Source organism: Mya arenaria, chromosome 6, assembly GCF_026914265.1.
Source record: "Mya arenaria isolate MELC-2E11 chromosome 6, ASM2691426v1".
NCBI lineage: Eukaryota > Metazoa > Mollusca > Bivalvia > Myida > Myidae > Mya > Mya arenaria.
In genome coordinates, this window is record NC_069127.1 from 24,051,075 (window position 1) to 24,075,056 (window position 23,982).

General features: G+C 37.5%; 3 protein-coding genes across 4 annotated transcripts in view; 1 reads left to right on the forward strand and 2 right to left on the reverse strand.

Moving 5' to 3' along the window:
- Positions 1 to 15,350, reverse strand: part of LOC128236592 (DNA-directed RNA polymerase III subunit RPC2-like) — a 29,929-nt gene extending 14,579 nt beyond the window's left edge. The window contains exons 1-13 of the mRNA XM_052951561.1: positions 15,219 to 15,350; positions 12,126 to 12,215; positions 11,660 to 11,724; positions 11,280 to 11,355; positions 10,353 to 10,453; positions 9,782 to 9,997; positions 9,473 to 9,554; positions 7,427 to 7,576; positions 5,096 to 5,212; positions 4,427 to 4,612; positions 3,453 to 3,566; positions 1,253 to 1,363; positions 219 to 308 (exon numbers count right to left, since the gene is read on the reverse strand). Coding sequence (XP_052807521.1) covers positions 219 to 308; positions 1,253 to 1,363; positions 3,453 to 3,566; positions 4,427 to 4,612; positions 5,096 to 5,212; positions 7,427 to 7,576; positions 9,473 to 9,554; positions 9,782 to 9,997; positions 10,353 to 10,453; positions 11,280 to 11,355; positions 11,660 to 11,724; positions 12,126 to 12,215; positions 15,219 to 15,278 — 1,458 coding nt within the window. The 5' untranslated portion in view covers positions 15,279 to 15,350. The remainder of the gene's footprint in view (positions 1 to 218; positions 309 to 1,252; positions 1,364 to 3,452; positions 3,567 to 4,426; positions 4,613 to 5,095; positions 5,213 to 7,426; positions 7,577 to 9,472; positions 9,555 to 9,781; positions 9,998 to 10,352; positions 10,454 to 11,279; positions 11,356 to 11,659; positions 11,725 to 12,125; positions 12,216 to 15,218) is intronic.
- LOC128236595 (uncharacterized) lies at positions 15,321 to 18,318 on the forward strand. Of its 2 annotated transcripts, XM_052951566.1 has the most exons (5): positions 15,321 to 15,525; positions 15,897 to 15,979; positions 16,445 to 16,811; positions 17,156 to 17,631; positions 18,250 to 18,318. In XM_052951566.1, the coding sequence occupies exons 1-4, from the start codon at positions 15,423 to 15,425 to the stop codon at positions 17,602 to 17,604; spliced, it is 1,002 nt and encodes a 333-aa protein (XP_052807526.1). In that variant the 5' UTR covers positions 15,321 to 15,422; the 3' UTR covers positions 17,605 to 17,631; positions 18,250 to 18,318. The 2 variants fall into 2 exon arrangements, with proteins under 2 accessions (XP_052807526.1, XP_052807525.1); XM_052951565.1 differs by lacking the exon at positions 18,250 to 18,318 and having other exon boundaries at positions 15,322 to 15,525; positions 17,156 to 17,740.
- A 1,074-nt stretch (positions 18,319 to 19,392) lies between these two features.
- On the reverse strand, positions 19,393 to 21,853 carry LOC128236596 (uncharacterized). Its single transcript, XM_052951567.1, has 3 exons — positions 21,430 to 21,853; positions 20,252 to 20,721; positions 19,393 to 19,654 (listed from the first exon to the last, which is right to left on the reverse strand). Exons 1-3 carry the CDS (start codon positions 21,608 to 21,610, stop codon positions 19,499 to 19,501), a joined length of 807 nt encoding a protein of 268 aa, XP_052807527.1. The 5' UTR covers positions 21,611 to 21,853; the 3' UTR covers positions 19,393 to 19,498.
- Positions 21,854 to 23,982: the final 2,129 nt, after the last annotated feature.

A 23,982-nucleotide genomic window follows, 5' to 3' on the forward strand; every position in this document is an offset into this window, starting at 1 on the left:
AGTACTCTCACATTGTGCTATGCCATAGTCTAACATTACTAAACAAAGGCCCATAAGCCCGAATCAACCCCAGGCACGAAAAACATTTGGGTTTTGTTATATATATTTGAGTTTATTCAAGAAAATCTTACAATAATGATGAGCATTAAGTATTGAGGAGTTTTTTAAGAAAATCGCATATTGATGACTGCCTGCTCCTACGTTGAAAACAAACTTACCTCCCCCTCTGGAGTATCTGACGGACACAACATGCCCCACTGTGATGGCTGCAGGGAACGAGGACCGCTCACTTTCCTCGTCTTCTCAAACTGTAACAAGGGTAAGCATGTATTATGAAAATACTCTTCTGGAGGAATGCGATAACTAGAGATAAAGTATGCAAAAGCTGGTTTTGCAGCTGTAAAAAGGGTATACAGAAATCTGGCCAGGGTCCTATTAATAACACATCTTTAGTCATTTCCTAACTTAGGTCACTTTCCTAATTTAAGTATTTCACTAGCCAAGTTATAATTCAACTTAATCATTTCTAAAATACATTGACTTTATTGAAAATATGTACTTTTATCTTAAAAACACTTAAACCTTTCTTTCAATTTGACAATGAAAATTTTAGGAAAACGACTTACGGTAAGTTAGGAAATGACTTTAAGATATTTTATGAATACTGACCCTAATAACTGACTCATTCAATATAAGAAAGAATGCCACAGTCAGATGCAAATGCATGTATTCTTTTCTCATATGTTCAACTTGACAATTATCATTTAAGATAGAGTAACAAGGCTTGCTACACATATGAATATTGTCACTAAAAACATGTGCATGTGAATATTTCTAATGGTTTTTGAGTTACGGCCAAAGCTTAAGGTGTTAACACTACTGTGCTGACACCATCCTCGGTACCAAGACAATTCTTAACAGATAAATGTATTAAATACCCTCTAGAGGCAAATTGACTGAGAAACCCCATACTCCTGAATAGTTGATGGGGTGAAACAAGGATGTTCAATTGCACACCTGAGACACAACTTGAGGAATGAGTAAATAGCCGAGGTTACAGTGAATATGGATATTCATTTGCTACAATTTTAGCTAGCCTATTTTCCAACAGTGTATTTTCTAGAGTATAAAGGAATAATATACCATAATCTAATTTGTAATTATTTTTTTTTAAATCTGAGAGCATACCATATCCATTGTTACTCTTGTAATAAACAGAGTGAATGACAACTTAACAATCAACTAAGGGTACCTGTGAGGAAACACGTGTCATCATGCCAAGAGCGGAGATGTAAGAGAGGCGCGACAGCACCTGGGTCACACCAGAGCGGTCCATCTTGAAACGCTTGATTGTCCAGTTGCCCTGAGAGAATACAGGAACAATACTATCATGTGGACTAGTTTGGCATTTGAAGGGACTAATATCACTAATTATGCATTTGTGAAAATGATGCGTGTCAAGTTTCAAACATGTTTTGTAAGTGACAATGGCTTCTACATTACAGCAAACAATAAAATTTTGGCATGACAGATAAAGACAACTATGAAATCTAGGCCATGGCAATAGCCTGCCTTTTTCCTTCATTGAACAGAAATGCTTTAATTCTTGAAAATAGAAATTTCCATATAATTTGTTATTTCTGTATATAATTAATCATATATTCAATTTCTCAAACACCAAATAGAAGTCGAAAATAAAAAACTAGAGCTATCACTGAAGGTGATTAATACCCCTGAACGCCGCCTCTCAGTATGATTTATCATTGTATGAAGTTTTATGAAATTCCATCTAGTAATTTTCAAGTTACTGTGCGGACAAAAGTTTGACAAAAAAAAAACACACAGAAAAAGGCAATAACTCTGTAATTTGCTAAAAGAGTGTAATGATTCATGTACACTGAACTCCTTCTCATTGTGCTGTACCATTGCATAAAGTTTTATTACATTCCATCCGGTAGTTTTCAAATTATGCTCCATACAAGAAATAAGTAACAAAGGGCAATATCTCTGTTATTGGCTGAAATAGAATTGTGGTTCATGTACACTGCACTTCCTCTCATTATGATCTATCACTGTATGAAGTTTTATTAAATTTCATCCTATAGTTTTCAAGTTATGCTCCATACAAGAAAAAGTAACAAAGGGCAGTAACTCTGTAATTGGCTGAAATAGAATTGCAGTTCCTGTACGCTGCACTTCCTCTCATTATGATCTATCACTGTATGAAGTTTTATTAAATTCCATCAAATAGTTTTCAAGTTATGCTCCGGACAAGAAAAAGTAACAAAGGGCAGTAACTCTGTAATTAGCTGAAAAAGAATTGCAGTTCCTGTACACTGCACTTCCTCTTATCATGGTCTATCACTGTATGAAGTTTTATTAAATTTCATCCAATAGTTTTCAAGTTATGCTCTGGACAAGAAAAAGTAACAAAGGGCAGTAACTCTGTAATTAGCTGAAATAGAATTGTGGTTCCTGTACACTGCACTCCCTCTCATTATGATCTATCACTGTATGAAGTTTTATTAAATTCCATCCAATAGTTTTCAAGTTATGCTCCGGACAAGAAAAAGTAACAAAGGGCAGTTACTCTGTAATGAGCTGAAATAAAATTGCGGTTCCTGTACACTGCACTACCTCTCATTATGATCTATCACTGTATGAAGTTTTATTAAATTCCATCCAATAGTTATCAAGTTATGCTTCGAACAAGCAAAAAGTAACAAAGGGCAGTAACTCTGCAATTAGCTGAAATAGAGTTATGGTTCTTGTGCACTGCACTTCCTCTCATTGTGCTTTACCATTGTATTAAGTTTTAATAAATTCCATCTAGTAGTTTGCAAGTTAATGTCTGGAAAAAAATGACAGCAAAAACCCCAAATAAATGGCAATAACTCAGTAATTAGCTAAAGTAGAGTTATGGTTCTTGAACACTGCACTTCCTCTCATTGTGCTTTACCATTGTATGAAGTTCCAATCAATTCTATCCAGTACTTTTCAAGTTATACTCCGGACAATAAAAAGTAACAAAGAGAAATAACTCAGTAATAGGCAAAAATAGCGTTATGGTTATTGTACACTGCACTTCCTCTCATTATGCTCTACCATTGTATGAAGTTTAATCCAATTCCATCCAGTAGTTTTTAAGTTATGCTCCGGACAAGGTAAATTGCAACGGACCGACAGACAAACCGACGGACCGACCACAGGGTGACTCCAATATACCCCCTTCAAACTTGGTTTGTCGGGGGTATAAAAATAAAAAATCCTTTTTCTTTCTACATGACTCTCATAAGTCAATCCAAAATCAAACTAAATGACTAGTAGGTACCATCTGTCAAAATTATAGCTTCAGCTAAGATAGAAAAACAAGAACTGTTCCAATTTGTATGACTTACAACACAGACGCGCAGATTTGTATACTAACTTGTTTATGAAATATGACAACTCACTGTAGATATAGAGTTCACCAGCCCATTGGTGATCTGGTCCTGGCGCATATGCTTCACAATGTCAAACTGCGCTGCCCGCGGCTTGGGTATGGTTATATCAGCAATCCTCTTCAACTAAAGGAAACATGATAAAATCCTTTAGCAAGTATTTGATGTAAGTGCATATAACTGTCAAAATTGTACAGGCAAACATTATGGAGATTGTAGTCTTCATAGCCTTCTTTCTTATAAAAACTGTATTCTATTTCATGCGATCCTCGCTTCAGTGTTATACAACCATTGAAAACATTTTGACTTATAATATAGCTCCAAACTTTTTATCAAAAAATGAATAAAATCTTCCTTTTAAGCAAGGTATGTGTCTTGTCAATCATAGAATAGATACCATTTATTATAAAATAAATATGAAACATGTTATGGAAAAGATATAAAGCAAGCCTTTTTGCCAAAGGCTCACCTTACAACACCTCCTAAACTAGTTCCATAAATGTTTGAATTAAATGGCAGCTCATTGAAGATCCAGGCTAATCAAAGGCTTGCTCAGAAGAACGTATAGCAGAAGTTAGCGCAATTGATTAAATACAAATTAACCTTCATTACAAGTCTTAAAACTTTATTGTTTACAAATAATAGTTATTACCTTCCATGGCATACTTTAAATCTTCACACAACAAAGCCAAGATGGTAAAGGAATTTACTTATATAAGACTGAACCTATAAACATAAATCAAAACTGATATAAAATAAGTCAGTTTAAACAAAATCAGCTAGTGCTAATATGGTTGTGATGAATACTCCAAGACGCTGCCTAACACAGGAATGGCTAGATATCGAGTTGTGGAATGTGAAAGAAATGGCAGGTGCACATTAGCCTATGTCGACATGATATTTTGGAGATGCAATTGGATGCAAAAAAACGCAACTTCTATATATAGATATATCTGGCGGTAGAATTAGACTGGTGTATTACTTACCTCACTGTTGAATTTCTTGAACAAGTCTTCAAACAGAAGTGAGACGAGTGATCCAGCCAGCTCCAGTCTCTTGTTACCGTAGTAGTCTCTGTCGTCGGCCTTGACGATGCCAAGTTGGGCTTGGATGACCCGACGAACCATTAAAGCCAGGTACACTGCCTTCATCTTGAAGTTCCAGTCCACAACCTTACAAAGACATTGATATATTCTGGTTAATAGAAATTACACTCCTTTCGACAACCATGACGATGCCCAGCTGGGCCTGGATGACCTGACGAACCATTAAAGCCAGGTACACTACCTTCATTTTGAAATTCCAGTCTACAACCTAAAAAAAGCATTGATATTTTCTGGATGATAGAAATAACTCTGCATATTGACAACCTTTACTGATTTGTTAATGAAAATATAAGGTTTTTCTAACCTTTGAATATTAAAATGAAAATTATCAAGATTTTTTTTGGTACAGTTTTGTCTTGCATACTTGGCAATTACATAGGACAAATTGACAACTCATCAGATATGTTTGATAATCTGATGAGATTTGCCTACACAGCAGATCATTTTATGAATATGACTACCTTTATCACTACTTTACAGTCGATAATGTTCCCTACATCTAATAATAAATAAATAATCAATATAAATGTAGTAAAGCATAAAGCATACCGGTATATGTGAGAGAATAACGCCATAAAGTACATCCCGAGCCTCATCTATTTTCGTCTTTTTTGGGCCACCCCACATTCTACGCTGGCGTATCCTTGTGCCAATATACTTCAGGGCCTGAAATATACACAATGTCAATGTATCTCTTGTTAAGGATCCCACTTAGATGAAGCTGTCATAAACAGAAATTCAGAATATATACAAGACAACACTCACATAACACAGTATGGGTACCTCCAGCCGAATGTGGAACCCTGCATGGTGCCACTTTCTCTAAAGACAAGGGGAATTCTCCCACTCAACCCAATACAGACACTCTTAACTAAAATACCCCCACAGACACTCTTACTAAATACCCCCACCCCAACATTCTTACTAAAATACCCCCACCCCAACACTCCTAAAGACACTAGGAAACTGCTGCCAGCACCACCTCTTTATTTCCCAATTAAAACCTCACCACTGCACTGACCTGATCACCTGAGCCTATCATGTATAGCTAAGTGAAGACCCTAGCTCAAAAGATATTCCTTTCGACAAGGGGGCATCATAGCCCGCAAGTCCAAACTGTAAAGACCCCAGCACGGTGACACTCCACTGACCCCCCCCGCACATACACACACTCATATCCTACCTGTAGCTGTGTACAAACCCCAGCACGGTGACACTCCACTGATCCCCCCGCACATACACACACTCATGTCCTACCTGTAGCTGTGTAAAGACCCCAGTACGGTGACACTCCACTGATCCGCCCGCACATACACACACTCATGTCCTACCTGTAGCTGTGTAAAGACCCCAGCACGGTGACACTCCACTGATCCCCCCGCACATACACACACTCACGTCCTACCTGTAGCTGTGTAAAGACCCCAGCACGGTGACACTCCACTGATCTCCCCGCACATACACACACTCATATCCTACCTGTAGCTGTGTAAAGACCCCAGCATGGTGACACTCCACTGATCCCCCCGCACATACACACACTCATATCCTACCTGTAGCTGTGTAAAGACCCCAGCATGGTGACACTCCACTGATCTCCCCGCACATACACACACTCACTCCTGCCTGTAGCTGTGTAAAGACCCCAGTACGGTGACACTCCACTGATCCCCCCGCACATACACACACTCATGTCCTACCTGTAGCTGTGTTAAGACCCCGGCACGGTGACACTCCACTGATCCCCCCGCACATACACACACTCACGTCCTACCTGTAGCTGTGTAAAGACCCCAGCACGGTGACACTCCACTGATCCCCCCGCACATACACACACTCACGTCCTACCTGTGGCTGTGTAAAGACCCCAGCACGGTGACACTCCACTGACCCCCCGCACATACACACACTCACGTCCTACCTGTAGCTGTGTAAAGACCCCAGTACGGTGACACTCCACTGATCCCCCCGCACATACACACACTCATGTCCTACCTGTAGCTGTGTAAAGACCCCAGCACGGTGACACTCCACTGATCCCCCCGCACATACACACACTCACGTCCTACCTGTAGCTGTGTAAAGACCCCAGCACGGTGACACTCCACTGACCCCCCCGCACATACACACACTCATGTCCTACCTGTAGCTGTGTAAAGACCCCAGCATGGTGACACTCCACTGATCTCCCCGCACATACACACACTCACTCCTGCCTGTAGCTGTGTAAAGACCCCAGTACGGTGACACTCCACTGATCCCCCCGCACATACACACACTCATGTCCTACCTGTAGCTGTGTTAAGACCCCGGCACGGTGACACTCCACTGATCCCCCCGCACATACACACACTCACGTCCTACCTGTAGCTGTGTAAAGACCCCAGCACGGTGACACTCCACTGATCCCCCCGCACATACACACACTCACGTCCTACCTGTGGCTGTGTAAAGACCCCAGCACGGTGACACTCCACTGACCCCCCGCACATACACACACTCACGTCCTACCTGTAGCTGTGTAAAGACCCCAGTACGGTGACACTCCACTGATCCCCCCGCACATACACACACTCATGTCCTACCTGTAGCTGTGTAAAGACCCCAGCACGGTGACACTCCACTGATCCCCCCGCACATACACACACTCACGTCCTACCTGTAGCTGTGTAAAGACCCCAGCACGGTGACACTCCACTGACCCCCCCGCACATACACACACTCATGTCCTACCTGTAGCTGTGTAAAGACCCCAGCACGGTGACACTCCACTGATCCCCCCGCACATACACACACTCACTCCTGCCTGTAGCTGTGTAAAGACCCCAGTACGGTGACACTCCACTGATCCCCCCGCACATACACACACTCATGTCCTACCTGTAGCTGTGTAAAGACCCCGGCACGGTGACACTCCTCTAAGCATGGACCAATCATAGCCAGTACCTCCTCCTCACTGCCGATCATCTGCACAAACTCTTGTTCACACTCAAACCCCATGCCCTTGAACAGGATTGCTATCGGAATGTCCTGTAATGAAGAAAGTATGTGTTATTAGTAAAACAGGGCGTTAAAAACTTCCCAAAGCAGTTTCAGACAAGATTAATGCAAGTGGATGCCAACATGAAGAGAACAACTTGAAAGACTGCAATGTGGCAGGACCAGATCCCAATTTCTAAAAAACATCTGAAGTCCCTCATAACAAGTAAGCACACAGTTTTCATACCGGGGACAAATTGTGTCATATTCTATTATAATTGAGTCTTTAATCTTTTCAAAAGAATTTATATTTAAGGTAATCATGATAAACTATTTTTATGTGTGTTATCAAGTTCAAATATGTGACTTGGATAAATGATATAAGAAACTTAGGGTTAGTGTGATTTTTAGAAATCACTGCCAGTTTTCAATGAGGACAATCAGAAAGTTTGTGAAAATCAAGAAGCAGCAGTGACCTTTAACTTGTTTATTGAAAACCTGATCAAAAGAATACAGATAGACATTTATCAGTTTCTTTTCTATTCACATATTCATAACAATAATACAATTAATGTAACCCAGAATTCACAACTGCGTTTTTTCTCATGCAGGTACAAATAAAAAGTTATATTTAGGCTATTGAAATTCATGTATCAGATCTGGAACCAAATAAACTAGGGATGCAAACGAATGGCAAAATTGATATTCGAATATTCGGTAATTCTTTCGATCGAATATTCGAATATTCGATTACCGAAATACATATTTTGGAAGATGTAGTAAACCACTATTATTATTCGCTTAAGTAATAGCCGGGGCAATTTGACCCTATTTGTCGTAGCGGCGGACCCCGATTTCCCCCAAATAAGCCTTTGAAATTTCCAATTTTCAGGAAGAAAAAAAATACATTATAAACAGACAAACAACACAATCGAATAATTTCAATTCCGCTGCCTTTATATGTGTAAACAATGTGAAATTAGATGGATTCCTAGTCAAATAGCGTTTTGCACCTACGGAGGGTCTTTCCGTAGGACAAGCAGCCTCGTTCTGAGATTGATCTTTAAATTGACTAAATATAACTATGGAAAACCCAAACCAACTTGGCAACTAGTAAAATAATAAAAGAAAACATATCTGGATTTGACTCATCCAGTGTTCAACAATAGAGGAAATTTCCTTAAACGCTATACTATACATTCACATTTTAAAGCGCGAACATTGTATCGAAACATGGAAAACAATTTAAAGCACATATATGTAACAACATTATTGTAGTACATGGCATTCATATCATCACGGCGATTTGAGCTATGTTGCCCAGCTTAATTTGCAGCCAAGACAAAACATTGGTGTTAAAGCCGATTCCTAGTCAGTTATTGTAAAAGTAAGGGGACTTTTTACAGTACCCGACGATATGTCCCTTAATGACATTTGACACGTGTTTAGTGTATTGTCATCACATTCACACCTCTGGCATTAGGGGCCAGTCGTTGTAAAAATAAAACAAACAAACTTTATAAACAAAAGCAGTGTTGTAGGCAAAAGGTTTTTAATTTTCTTTATTGAGAATTAGTATCATTACTATTTTTTTCCGAATATTCGAATATCGATTTTGACATTCGAATACCAAACGTTTGATCGAATATTCGAATATTCGAATATTCGTTTGCATCCCTAAAATAAACATAACACCAGAGACCAGACCAATGATTCTATTACGTCTGAAGTAACGTGTGTCTATGAAAATAATTCATAAATTTTTTAACATGGTACCTGAGGATTAGCTTGGGAAATCCAAAAGTCGAGCCCCATTGTCTCAAACTCGCTTAGCTCGATTTCATCATTGGCTCGAACTGGATCTAAAGGACTGATTTCTTAATAATTAGAGTTCAAGCCAACAGGGTTAGATTGAACATCATTTTAGAATCTCATCCAACTACTCACCTCTGTGAATGAGTTTTGTTTGATGTAGTACTTTTCATGTTTCACAATTACATCTGTTTTGGTTTTCCTCTCATGTGTGGAACTGAAAATTTGAACACAATGCATGGTCATTTTGTAACATGTGTTCCTACAGCCAAGTAGTAGGCCACAAAAAATGCTAGGCAAATACAATGATATTACATTTGTAGTTTTGCTTCTTTAACAGACATCTTTTGTGTATATTTAAGATCAACTTAAGCACCAAAACAGAGTGACTAGAAAGCAATATGATGTAAAATATTGTGACATTCCACTGTGAGGTGAACTCACCTTGTGACGGAGCAGACAACTGTTCCCTTGCGACCAACATCCGTGTCAACAATCATTCTGTTCTTGGAGAGCTGCTCTTGAATAAGACAGACCTTTTCCGTACCCTTGACAATGAAGTAGCCACCTGGGTCCATGGGGCACTCATTCAGCTTGGCCATCTCTGCTGGGCTTTTTCCGTTGAGAACGCAGTTAGAGCTCCGCAACATAATCGGCATTCTGGGTAATCACATGTAAAATTTCATTGAGTCCAGAAGGCTTTGAGTAATCATAATAAGCATGTTAATTATTTCAAAAGTCATATACTGAAGTAATGGCAGGGTGTATTACATTAAAAGTATTTTATTTTTCCTAATAATATAAACATAAAGCTTCTCGTGTGATCACTTTCATCAAAAAATAATCGAAATTATCAAGAAGTGAAAAGCTTTTCATTCTTTGGTGAAAAAATCTAGCAAAATAATTTATGCTGCCTTTTATTCCATAACAACATAAAATTATCATTGCCTTAATACTTTTAAATATATATATATCAGTTAAATGTGTAAAAAAAACATTTTAGTACTATACAAACCTTCCAACAGGAAGGTTATTCCTGACAATGCGCTGATTGCCCCTCGTGTATTCTATGTCCACAGTTATCGGGGCTGAATATGTCATGTCTCTCAACCGGCACTGTAAACAGAATTCAACACTTCAGACAAAAATAATGCATAATACAAATAACAAAATACACAGTTGATGTCTGGTAAGTGTAATAGTACTTATATGAAGGCCTTCTATATAGCAGATGCTCCTCAGTGAGTCATCATCAGCGAGCTAAAGTCACACTAAATAATTTTTTGTTTGTTAGATTGTTTCTGTTCTTTTCAGAAACATTAGCGGGCAAAGGCAAAATATTTGTATCATACAGTATAATATTACATTTGGAATAAAATCCTGAGCAAAAACAATGTTATTTTCCCTCATAAGTGTAAATTAAAGGAAATTCTCCACAAAGTATTCATTTTACCGTATACATCAGTTTCAGTCTTCGAGAAGTTGACAGAGACAAGTTATAACATTGAATTGCATTTTGTTAATTCAACTGTCTTCAGTTCACAACACCTTTTTTCATCTTTTTATTGGTAAAAAAAATGAGGTTATTCCGAAAAATAATACTTGATGTGGCCTAAAATGAGTTTTATTTATGGTTACCAACCTGATATATGGGACTCGTCCATGTGTACACTATGGTTTACTCCATGTACTTCATATCAATTGTAGAAAATGCATTCATTCTTATTTTGTATAACCTTTTTTCCAAATCAAAATAAAAGTAGAGCACTGCTAGAAGATGCCAACAGTCATTTTCGATTGTTGAAAAGCGCATAATTTAACAATTACTAAAGTTCGAGTGCGTTTAGGCTGCGGCAACATGACTATGTTTTATATGCATTAACGTTGCTTTTTTTTTATCTCTTCAACTACAGACGAATTAATAAATGTTTATACTACATACCTCATGTGGGGAAATAGGCTTGGTTATGTTGAAGCCTTCCTCAACGTCCGGCATACCGACATAGATGTTCAAGTACCTTGGTATCACAAAGAAAACACTTTGACCATTGTTCATCAATGGTATCAATGTAAAGAAGAGTATCAAACAATTACAAAATTGCTAAATTTAACAAGCTTGCATATAAATTATATTCAGTCAGATTAAACAACAAAAGAAATTAAGCCAGGTGAAAATTGTTGTCATGAATAGTAGGATTGTTTGTTTATTTAAAGATTCCTCAATCTTCAAATTGGTGAAAAGCACCTTAAATTTAGTCAACACATATTGGTTTGGCTAAATGAAATAAGAAATTGAGAATGGTAAAACAATCATTTGCTCACTTCATATAAAAGTTTGGGTCTGCATCACTGGTGATCTTGTCATTGGCTTTCATAATCTCTTTTATCTGAAGACAGACGAGAATAAAATGATCGTATGATGCTGCCACTGAATCTTTTGAATTGCCAGACAAAGCCAATTTTAATTATCACAAATTTCTATATAGCTTTATCTTCTTTTCTGAATAGTTTTAAGTAAATTGTTGGGTTGGACTCATTTGTCTAATTTAATTTGAAATAAATGAAGGAGAACTTAATAATGTGTTCAAGAGCCATTAATATGAACAAGCAGATGCATACTTACATGTAATGCCAAAGGAAACAATACTAATTTAAAACAAATCAACAGGTCAGACCCATTTTGTCAAAAGAAACTTATGAATGAGAGCTTTTTAGCTTGAGATTCTTAAAAATTATTATATAGTCTAAACTGTCTTGTTATGCCAAATATAGAGAAAGAAATAGTTACATCGACATTGATGAAGTAGTTGAAGGAATCTATGTGCTGCTTCACCAGTCCCTTCACCTTCAGGAAAGCCGGCAGGAGCTTCCATTTGTCCTTGAAAATAATATCAGTATATTCATTACTCAATCTGCAATTGCAACTTTATCCCCATAAACATACATGCATATTATGATGATACATACGCCCATTTTTGAGTCCAAGTGATCAACAAATGAGAAAAAGTAGAAAAAAAAATCAATATTTTTACTAAAAAGCAATAAAAGTTTATGAAGAAATATTATTTAACATTAGGGATGCAAACGAATGTTCGAATATTCAAATGTTCGATCAAACGTTTGGTATACGAATGTCAAAATCGGTATTCGAATATTCGATGTTTTGTTGTTGAATAAATATACCAGTAAGAACAAATATTTTGCCTACAACTCTGTTGTTGTGTTTAAGATTCGTTTTTCTTGTTTTTACAACGATTGTTCCATTATACCAGAGGTGTTAATGTGATGAAAATACAGTATACACGCGTCATATGTCATTTAGGGACATATTGTAGGGTACTATAAAAAGCCCCCGTAATTTTACAATAACTGGCTGTAAGACAAGTGACACAAAAATCCAAATAGTTTCGGTAACTTTAAATGCCTCTACCAATTAAGGAATAAAATAGTTCCCGAGTTGGTTTGGTTTTTTTTCCATTTTTTTAGTAGAGGTCAATCCTAGAATGAGGATGTTCATCCTACGGAAAGACCGTCCATTGGCGTATAACGCCATTTGAACAGAAATCCATCTAAGTTCACGTTGTTTACAAATATGAATATATATTTTTTTTTATCATATTGTATTACTTTGTTCTTTTAAAATGAGGAATTTAAGAGGCTCATTTAGTAAAATTCAGGGTCCGCCACGCGTAGTGGTTATGACAAAGTTGAACTAAAAGGCCACGGCTATTACTTTAGCGAACATTATAATTACTACAACTTTTAAAAGATGTAGTTTGGTAATATCGAATATTCGTTTGAAAGAATTACCGAATATTTGAATATCATTTTTGCCATTCGTTTGCATCCCTATTTAACATACATGCCATTTCTGGAGACCATTCCAGGGTTTTTTTCAACTTTTGTTCTGAACTTGGGGATTTTAACATTAGACCAGGGGATTTTGATCAATAAACATATTGCTACAGCGCTAGGATCTTTTTGCCTTTTTGAACATCTAAAAGTATTTTATTAATGTTTCTATATAAATCATCATATTCTCATGAAAAACTGTGATGTCATATACTAAGACTGTATAATGGTAAGCACTTGAAGAACAAAGTTTATCATAGAAATGATCACTTTCAGACTAATAGAGAATAAAATAAATATTACAAACATTGTTCATTTCTTCCATTTCTCAGACAGTCTTATATGTTTGCCTTTGATCATTACCGGTATTACAAATAAATCTATCACTTTCTTTCTTTTAAAAGTTGATAAGCATATTTCAAAAAATAATCCGTGGGATATTGGTTCCCACGTTGGGAGATCAAGGGGTGAATCAAATCCGGGGATTTTTAACCCCACCGGTGGATATGGCATGTATGTTTAAATGTGACACAAAGTTGTGATCCTACCCACTCAGTCTTCCGAAAATGACGATCTGAATGACCGACATATTTTGCAACGACTAAATAGCGAAAGGTATTTGAAAGCAAAATGTCTATAAAAACTTTCGCTAATTATTTGCCTTTGCGGTAGTCAGTCGACCCCATACTGATATTGACGTCACATAAGATCGCCAAAAGTCGGACATTTCCGATTTCCGATATGTCATGATGTTGATTCCCGGGGGGTAAACGAGTAAATACGATTCATCAGTAACAGCATTTAATTACAACTGTTTAGATTGGTCCTTGGTTTGCAACAAAGTACAATCAAAATCGTCGGCACTCAATTTACTTCGTCTGCAGTCAAAATGGTGGCGGTTGGTGGAATTACCGAAAAACAGAAAGCACCTTAATGGCAGCGTCAATGTAGTGTTTATATGTTGTTGTTTTTTTGTGAACTAAATAAGGAAAGCATTGAAACAGTTGACATTATTTTTTTTTACTCTTAATGTATACTATGTAATGACATATTTGTTTGGACAGGCAAAAAAATTTTCAGACAGGCAAAAACTTCCAAAGTGCCTGTCCTGGACAGGCAGAATTTTTATAATTTCGGGAAGACTGCCCACTAATGTGACATCATCATAGTTTTCTCCAAACAAATCTAAAAGTATAAGGCTTTGTCAGCTGAACTACTTCAATAACAAAAGATAACTGGCTTAATTTTAGTAGGACTCCTTTCGCTACAACAATATGAACTGGCATTAGTTGATGTATAAATAGACGCCATAAGTCTTTTCATAAATTTTTGTACTGGCAGAGTCAAGAAACCCATTCCCCTCATCTTTTACTCAAGGGTAAAATGCAGTGCAGCAATTTACATGTAGTCATGAGTTTAGGATATAAGTCGGGATAAGAATTTAGATATAATTATTTATTTTCGAGATATTTTAGCGCATAGTTTTAGCGCTCACTTGCAAAATGACAAAACACACTCACAAAATCTCTATAATATATGATGACATTAAATAGTAGTACCATACAAAGGCTGGGGCTTCATTTTATGGCATTTCATCAATAGCGAAATGAAGGTCCTAAAGATGGCTTTTTTCCCCAGACCCACAGTAACTGCCATCATCTCGCCAAAGGCATTAATTCATTAGACTTAATTTATTTTTATACTTCTAAGTTTATCAAGCATTTAAGAAGGTAACACAAAATGGTTATACATCCAAAAATGTTGTCTGCAAATAATGTTATCATAATTTCCCTGACTGCCGACAATTAGCAAAACAAACTTAAAACTTCCATAAATCAATTCCTGAATCCGTCCCTTTATATTAAACAGAAATGAAAGGGTAGAAATAAATGCCGTAGAAATAATTGCCGTACCTAAATTTCACCACTTTCCATAAAAATACTTAAATATTACGCTTAGAAGCCGCGAAATTGTATAACAAAAGCATATTAAACTATTCTTTGAAATATAATTGATAATAAAACTATACCTCTATATTCTTTACAGGTGCAGTCAAATCCTCCTTATCGATATTTGTCATGTCACCCATCTTTAAAGCTTTAGGAACGATACTGATGATGAAATGGTCAGAAATTCAGGGACGCAGCCATTTTGAAAAAGGTCACAAGCAACTATTATATTTGGTCACTTTCGGATTTGAAAGAGAAAGTACACCCGGTGACAACGGTTTGTTATGTCTAGTTTACTTAGTAAAGAGGTGGCTGCGGGGTTGCTAGGGGCGGCTGCTGTTGGAGCAATAGCTGGTTTACTCACTTCTAAATACAGATCTAGAACAAGTAAGTCGGGGACTTCATCGGGGCGATGGCGCGGGATAGTTTAAACAATTATTTCGATGTACAATTACATATATTTGGAGAATCGGGCGAGGGAGACATTTTCGAGGTGTGCATTTTTCACTTACTATACTTCACGTGACCGTTATCGTATAAGTATACAGTATATAATATGTACATGTTTACAAATGTATATTCATGTACATGTACACGTGTACGCTAAAGTGTAAAGAGTATTAATTAATGTGTCAACTACTAAAAGTAACATTTTGTGCGCATTTTACTATGCAAAATGTTTTTGTAATCATAAAGTAAAAATGTACAAATTAAACTGACTTTAGTGGCGCATTGTACATACTGTCATACCTATTCAGGTGATGGGACACAGGATTCATCTGCACGGCCGTCAGCAGATATCGGGCTTCGGACGGAAGATCCAATTACAGAGAGCAACCGGGTATGATTATCCGTTTACCGCTTCCAAACGAGTGTTGTTGTTCTTGGTGAACAAAAGATGTTAAATAGATATTTAAATGGTCCCTATATCAAAAGAGCACAGTTGTCTTGATACCAGTTTACCATATGATCCTATGTCACACGGTGCAATTTTAGAATTCTTTTGAACTCTTAATCATCCTTGCGAAGAGCTAATGCGTATATACATGTATACAACGATTTCACAGAGACGTGTGTACTTTATTATACTTATAAATGAAACAACTGATTCAACATGAGCCTAGAATCAAAATATATCTTAAGCGGAAAATGTTGACGTATACTTTTGCTATCTTATTTAGACATGTTATAATACATGGTCGATATGTTATAAATGCGGTAGAATAATTTTACGATGTGGCTCGTTATCTTGCACTTACCAAATGCGAAAATATAAAACTCTAAATTATACTTATTACACTTGAAGCTAGAAGCCAAACGACTACACCACAGCCTGAAAGCCGAAATAAGCGCTGAAATTGGATCCGAAGACGACCCTTTTAAGTACATGAAAGAAAATTTGAAACCATATGTTCCTTTGTCTATAGCCAAGTCATGCAATGATATGGCTGATGTTCTTAACACGTTAGAGAGCAGAGGTCATATATCAATAGGAGATTATTCCTTTCTCAAGGAAAATATCTTCAAACCCGCCAGTTATGAAAATAAGGAGATCATGGTGTTAATTAATAAGGTAGAGACACAGATTCAGGAACTTCTTGAACCAGACAGTTCGGGCGCAAATGTTGATCTCAATACTCCATCTACAAGCAGTATTAAACAGAAGAAAACAGGTTCGTTAATAATATGTAACAGCATTTTCTATTTCCTAGATATATTCGCCATACTTTTAAGTTAAAAAAAAGGTCTGTAGAGCTCTTGTTTACAATAAAGTTTTATTTTTTTGTCGACTTAAACTGCAACTTAACACTAATTTATATAACTTTTTGTATGTTTATCTCAATTATAAAAGTCTGTTTAAAACTTGTATTTATAAAATCCAAACTGTTTCATTCTGACCGCGCGATGTTATCTCATTTATGGAAACCGAAAAGTGAACCCTTACAGTTGTTCGCTTTCGCCATCAATTTACTTGTACATTTTTCAGAAAGTTATAAATCTTTCCCGTATTTTCCAGTTTACGATGCAGTTCTTCTATACGCCGAAGATGACCGGAACATTGCCATTGACGTCCTAGCAGATCTTAGAACTGTGTCGACTGAATACAGCATTGTTCTTTTTGATGAACTCCCGCTCGCAAACACTGATCAGTTCGAAGCGATGGATTACATAAACAATACCTGTCGCTTTATATTGATAGTAGCGACTGAACAATTCACCGGGGACGCTCTTGTTCAATATCAGACCAGAATGTTGCTCAATGATTTTATAAAAACCAAACAGCACCGGGTAGTGCCAATCTGGCTCAAGAAGAACACCGACAATATTCCTCGGGAAATAGCCGTCCTAATAGGTCTCCCATATTACTTCTTTGACAGGAATAAGACGAATGTCCATACAGAGATCTTCACGAAGAAATTTAAAAGAACAATCGAGATGGGAAGACAGACTTATCTCTGCAGTTAAAGGTCCATTCTGGCTGATCTTGATCAGGTATACAGCAGTATTCGTTTCTAAATCATACGTGTCATTGTATTTTTTATATCTCTTCTGGTGCTTCTCATGTAGTTTCCATTTGTTTTTATTGAAATATATTTTTCAACCAAAATGATTATTTGTTGGTGCAACACCTACCGGAGTATGTTATATTTAAGATTCATTTATTGTTTAAGTATATTATACATACAGTTAAAACCCGCTATGTCGAAGTAGTTTGGACCTCAGGAATACTTCGAGATAACAATCATTCGATATACAGTAACCGAAACCAAGTCTAACTTAACCATAGATATTTGAAAGAAAAGTTCGACATAACCGAACGTTCTAGATAACAGAGTTCGAAATAGCGAGTTTCGACTGTACGTATATGCATATTGCGGGGCAAGATACGTACGTGGTCGTGGACTTAATCTTTGTACTTGAGTGTTAAAGTGGCTTGCGAAATTTCATCTGAAGTAGTAGGCTCCCTGATGTGCGCATAAATACCTGTCCTCGTGCTGTCGTAAAAGTTATTATAAACGGTTACAATGTACACATGTATACCTTGATGACAAAGTTCACAAAAAGTAGCCTACACGTACCAACCCAAGAAGTGTTTCTTGACCATTCTAGTACCAGCGTGTCAACTGTTTGTGAGCAGATCTGATTCCGTGGACCTTAAATGACATCAAAAAATTGCCGGTAAAAAACCTGATACCTTGTACCTTCTGGTGGCATCCATACTTTGCCAGTAACAAACCTAATACCTTGTACCTTCTAGTGGCATCCATACGTTGCCGGTAACAAACCTGATACCTTGTAACTTCTAGTGGCATCCATACGTTGCCGGTAACACACATGATACCTTGTACCTTCTAGTGACACCTATAGATTGCCGTTAACAAACCTGATACCTTGTACCTTCTGGTGGCGTCCATAAAATGCCGGTAGCAAACCTGATACCTTGTACCTTCTAGTGGCATCTACAAGTTAACGTTTACAAACCTGATACCTTGTACCTTCTAGTGACATCAATAGGTTGCCGGTAACAAACCTGATACCTTGTACCTTCTAGTGACATCCATAAGTTGCCGGTAACAAACCTGGTACTTCGTACCTTCTAGTGGCATCCATAGGTTGCCGGTAACCAACCTGATACCTTGTACCTTTTAGTGACACCTATTAATTGCCGGTAACAAACTTGATACCTTGTACCTTTTAGTGACACCTATAAATTGCCGGTAACAAACCTGATACCTTGTACCTTCTTGTGACATCTATAACTTGCCGGTAACCAACCTGATACCTTGTACCTTCTTGTGACATCTATAACTTGCCGGTTACAAACCTGATACCTTGTACCTTATAGTGGCATCCATAGGTTGCCGGTAACCAACCTGATACCTTGTACCTTCTAGTGGCATCCTTAAAATGCCGGTAACAAATCTGATACCTTGTACCTTCTGGTGGCGTCCATAAAATGCCGGTAACAAACCTGATACCTTGTACCTTCTTGTGGCGTCCATAAAATGCCGGTAACAAACCTGATACCTTGTACTCCACCTCGTGGCGTCCATAAAATGCCGGTAACAAACCTGATACCTTGTACCTTCTGGTGGCGTCCATAAAATGCCGGTAACAAACCTGATAACTTGTACCTTCTAGTGACATCAATAAATTGCCGGTAACAAAACTGACACTTTGAACATTTTAATGGCATCCATAAATTGGTATATGGCTGAGATACTCAAAGTCATTGGTGCGAATTAAACACAATGAATTCAAAATATTTATTTGATAAAACAGGTTTATAAAACCAAATAAGCATGCACCAAAATGTCTGGCATTTAACCGTTTTTATACACAAAACATTATGTGTACACTATAATGGCCACGGTTGATTAGTCGGTATGTGTTTAAGATTTGCAATAAACATGACCAGTGGATCGCATTGTTCAGTGGCAACAGTGTCGTTGCTGTTGGTTTCGGTCATGTCCGTCTCTTCGTTGAAGGGTACGGGATCGTTGATTGGCGTGTCCTGTAAATATGACAGACGAGTATATTAAGGTTCGCCATATATGTTTCAGCTTTTCTTACCGTACAACTACTCGAATTTTCTAGAAAAATAACATAAGTAGTGAACCTTTAACTATATACTTCCTGGCAATAAAATATACCCTGACAATCCAGTGATAGAATGAAAGCAAGTTCGAACCGTTCAGAATCCTTAAATTTAGTTAAAAGGTTTAAAAATAAAGGTGTATAAACTATAAATGTATTTCGCGGTTGGTAATCAACTGGTGACTGGTAAATTAAAGGTATAAATCTATATCTTCCTATTTACACTCAACACATGATCAACTTGTTCAGAATGCAGTCATGGAATACTGACACTTGTATGCGAACTTCGCGTTAAATTGAAAATGAACTGTAAGGTGACTGGTAATGTATTTAATAATATATTTATAATTTCATACACGTTCTAATCACTGTCAACACATCATGAATTTGTTCGGAATGCAATCAAGGAATAATGACACCTATATGTGAACTTCGAGAGTTCGCATTTTCATGTTGGCCATACAATGATTGAAAAGGGCAGCAGGAAAGTGAAAAACTCATAACACAACAGTACCTTGTTGTTCAGACGGGCCTCCATGATTCGGACTCTTTCTTCTAGCTCTGAAAATCGCAAGTTTGCTTCCAACGTGTCAACTGACTGACGCAACTCGTTCTTCACCTGAAGTGTTCCAATATTTTCCATCTTAGTTTCCATCTTCACTACCTGTCCTGTTTTACTGTCCAACTCAGCCCACTTTGTTTCCATAGACTCGACTTTTTCAGTCAAAGCTTCGAACTTTTCGACATCAAAATCACAATCACATTCTGAAGTCGTCCCATTATCTGCATCTAAATAGTCGACGCGAGAATCCACATGCTCAATTCTAGCCTCGATGTTTTCAATGTTTGTCTCAAAAGAATCAACATTTTCATCCAAACGCCTTTCAAGGTCTTCCTGGTCTGTTTTTAGTTCTGCGAACTCACTGCGAAGTTCGTTGTGCGATTCTTTGATATTCAGAAGGCTTGAATGTGACAGGTTTGTGTCTAGAAAGAGAACACGTCCTTTCATATTTACATCATACAAATACATGAGATTGCATTAGTGTGAAATAAATTTAAAAAAAACCCATATCGTCTGCATGTTTTACTTTATGTGTTTTATGTCCTTGTTTGAGTAATACACTTATCCATGACACTGACAAAATACATGTGCATATATTAAGTGTTAAGTAATGAACCTTGTCCAAATATGAGGTGAGTACCAGTAATGAACCATGCCCAAATATGAGGCGGGTGAACCATACCCAAATATGAGGCGGGTTCTAGAAGTGAGCTTTGCCCAACTGTGAGGCGGGTAAAAGGTAATGTACATGTACCTTGCCCAACTGTGATGCATGTACCAGTAATAAACTATGCCCAACTGCGAGGCGGGCTCAAGTAGTGAGCTTTGCCCAACTGTGAGGCGGGTTCAAGTAGTGAGCTTTGCCACACTTTGAGGCGGGTACCAGTAATGAACCTTGCCAAACTGCCAGGCGGATACAAGTAGTGAACCTTGCCCACCTGCGAGGAGGGTATGCACTTTGGTATATCATAACATTTAACATTCATGGAAGCATTTTGATGACTTTTGTTATACCAGACTCTAGGTATCAGAACTGAATCAGTTATTTATGAACAACTAGAATAATTGGTCTTGACTGTTGACTTCTACAATACGATACATGAACACGGAAGTTAAAACACAAAGTAAACCTCTGTTGTTTGATGTCGAATTTCGGGAGTGTAATATCTCCGCCACAGTTCTTGCTATGATCCGAACGTCTCTGCTGCTTAGATGGGGTCTCTTTCTTGAGATTCTCGTCCTGTACCGTCGAATGTTTGGCCGTAATTTTGGTCTCCTAATGGCCACACCCCGTTTCACTTTGTCCGACATAATTCCGAGACATTTGTGTTTGAGATGTTTTAAGTCGAAAGTAGAAAAACCTATAGCTATTACTCACGGTAGAGCACATACAAATTTGATTTGACAATAGCCTAATTATTGCATTCTACGCAATAGTGTATGCACTTAAACACGGAAGTAGTTATTGAACACATACCAAATATTGTATACACTGTATTATATTGATCCTAATCCAGTCAAATACGGCTGTTTGAGCGAGGGTATTTTTGTACATTGTATAATACAGTTTGATCACAAAGTCGGCGTATTGCTATGCTTTTCCGGTGATTTATAGGGATATATCAGTGAAATAAAACTGATATTTCACTAATAAATCCCTATAAATCACCGGAAAAGCATGGTGAACTTTTGAACCAGCGTTGGAACAGTCTAAGAAATGAGCCCAAATGTTTGCGAAATTACGTTCGCGAGATGGATTTTTTTTACAGTCACACTACGAATGTTTAAAATCAATTTTACGAATGTTTTCGAGGCAAGGCAGCATTGGCCAGCGGTGTATTTATTTTTTATAAGCGTTGTAACTACTTGCCAACGCATATGTGGGGAATTTGAAGCAGTCGCCGACTTAGTCCTACATATGAACGAATACCCAGCATAGTTAACCCGAGGTCAGCGTCAGGCGACGTCTATAAAATGAAGTCATATTCGTTAGGATCCGTTGTCCAAATTCGCCTAAGTTACGGGTTCGTTGTGGACAGTTCTCCTTCGCTAGTCCCTTGCGTTACCATCGCGTTCATTGCTTCAGGAACCCGTTGGCCTCCATTGAACTAGCTTTCGGCTAAGCCACAGCCAGCCAGCGCCTCAGCCGACGTTTGTTAACGAAGTCCAACTTATGCAAACTTTGCACCATTTAATCAAGCGTTCAGGAACGATTACAACTTACACCAACGTTTATTTCCAAACATAGACAAGTTATTTTTGTAAACACAAAGTTTCGCCAGCGTTCGCCAGCGAACATAAATTCTTATAAACTTTCATCAAATTTTGTTAGCAGAGCTGGACGTTTTACCAAACGTCGATAAACGTCGCAGTGTTAACCCAGCTTTACAATAATACTAATATTCTTACCAAGTTTCATGAATTTGGGTAGGAAAAACAGACTGTCAATGGCTGATTTACATATTGGTCATGAACATGGAATTCATTAAGAGAAGATATTAACCAAATTTGATGAAATTAGGCAGAACATGTTGATTTCATTTGTTATCAAGGTTTCTTATATTTGACTTTTTTGACCCCCATATAACATAATCAAACTTGATTTAGATATATGGAGATAAATATTTTGTCAAATTTCCGGAAAATTAGGCGTAAGAAAGCTTTACAGAGTTCATCAAACCTTTGACAAGGTGATGACTTTTGAATTAAGCAACTTGGCGTACAAAAAAGTCGGAAAAGCAAACATTCTGATAATAAGGTTCCAAATAGTTTCAATAATATCGGACACAGTTTGACTCTTGACAAGCAAAAAATTGTTGACAGGCGACTGGTTTGAAAACCCTGGGCTCAGCTTAGTTAAACAACGATGAAAATGGCCTACCTTAGCATTTCTGGAAGTTTGCTATGCCTCGTTGATGAAGTACAATTTTTGAAAATTCTATCAGCTAACATGAGAGTTCTCGGGGTGAGCTGTTGTGGTAGGTGTGTTGTCCGTGCTGCGCCGTCAGCAATTAATTATAATTTTCTACACTCTCGAGGTCACAATTATAGACAAAATGCCTCAGTAAATTGTTCAAACTTATTCGTTAACATTTGATTATGGGTCATCTCGGAAAAGAGGCGGTTTTTGGTTCAACCAATCTTTGTCAAACTTGGAACAGAATGATTGTGTTGGTGAAGTAACGATAACTGTCAAGTAAGGGTCAAAACCTTTGTTAACTAGGTCGAATCTTTGAAAAAACCTTGCTATGCAAAACATACTATACTGATAAGCATAAGAGCCCAAATATGTTGCATCATTACCCCTTATACAACATACAGAAAATATACCGTACTCGCACGTGCTCACAATGGTTCATACGAGTTCATCTTTCCAACAAAATTCAAGATATATAATGTTACTGAAACAGTTTTATTTACAATTGGAGCTTTTTTACGACTAATAACTCCAATACGGAAGTAACCATTAAAGTGTCGGTTTTATTTGAAAAGTCTACATTATTTTGGACTATTGGTCATCTGCTACAGATCCTTATGAAACTTTATCAAAACGAGTGTATTGAAGAAGTTTCAATCAGGTTCGAATATTAGTTACCTCAGGTCTAAAACAAAGTCACTAGGTAAATTATGAGTATGCAAAAGGCAGTTTTTCCCATCTTTTCTTTCCAAAACTTCATCAAAAT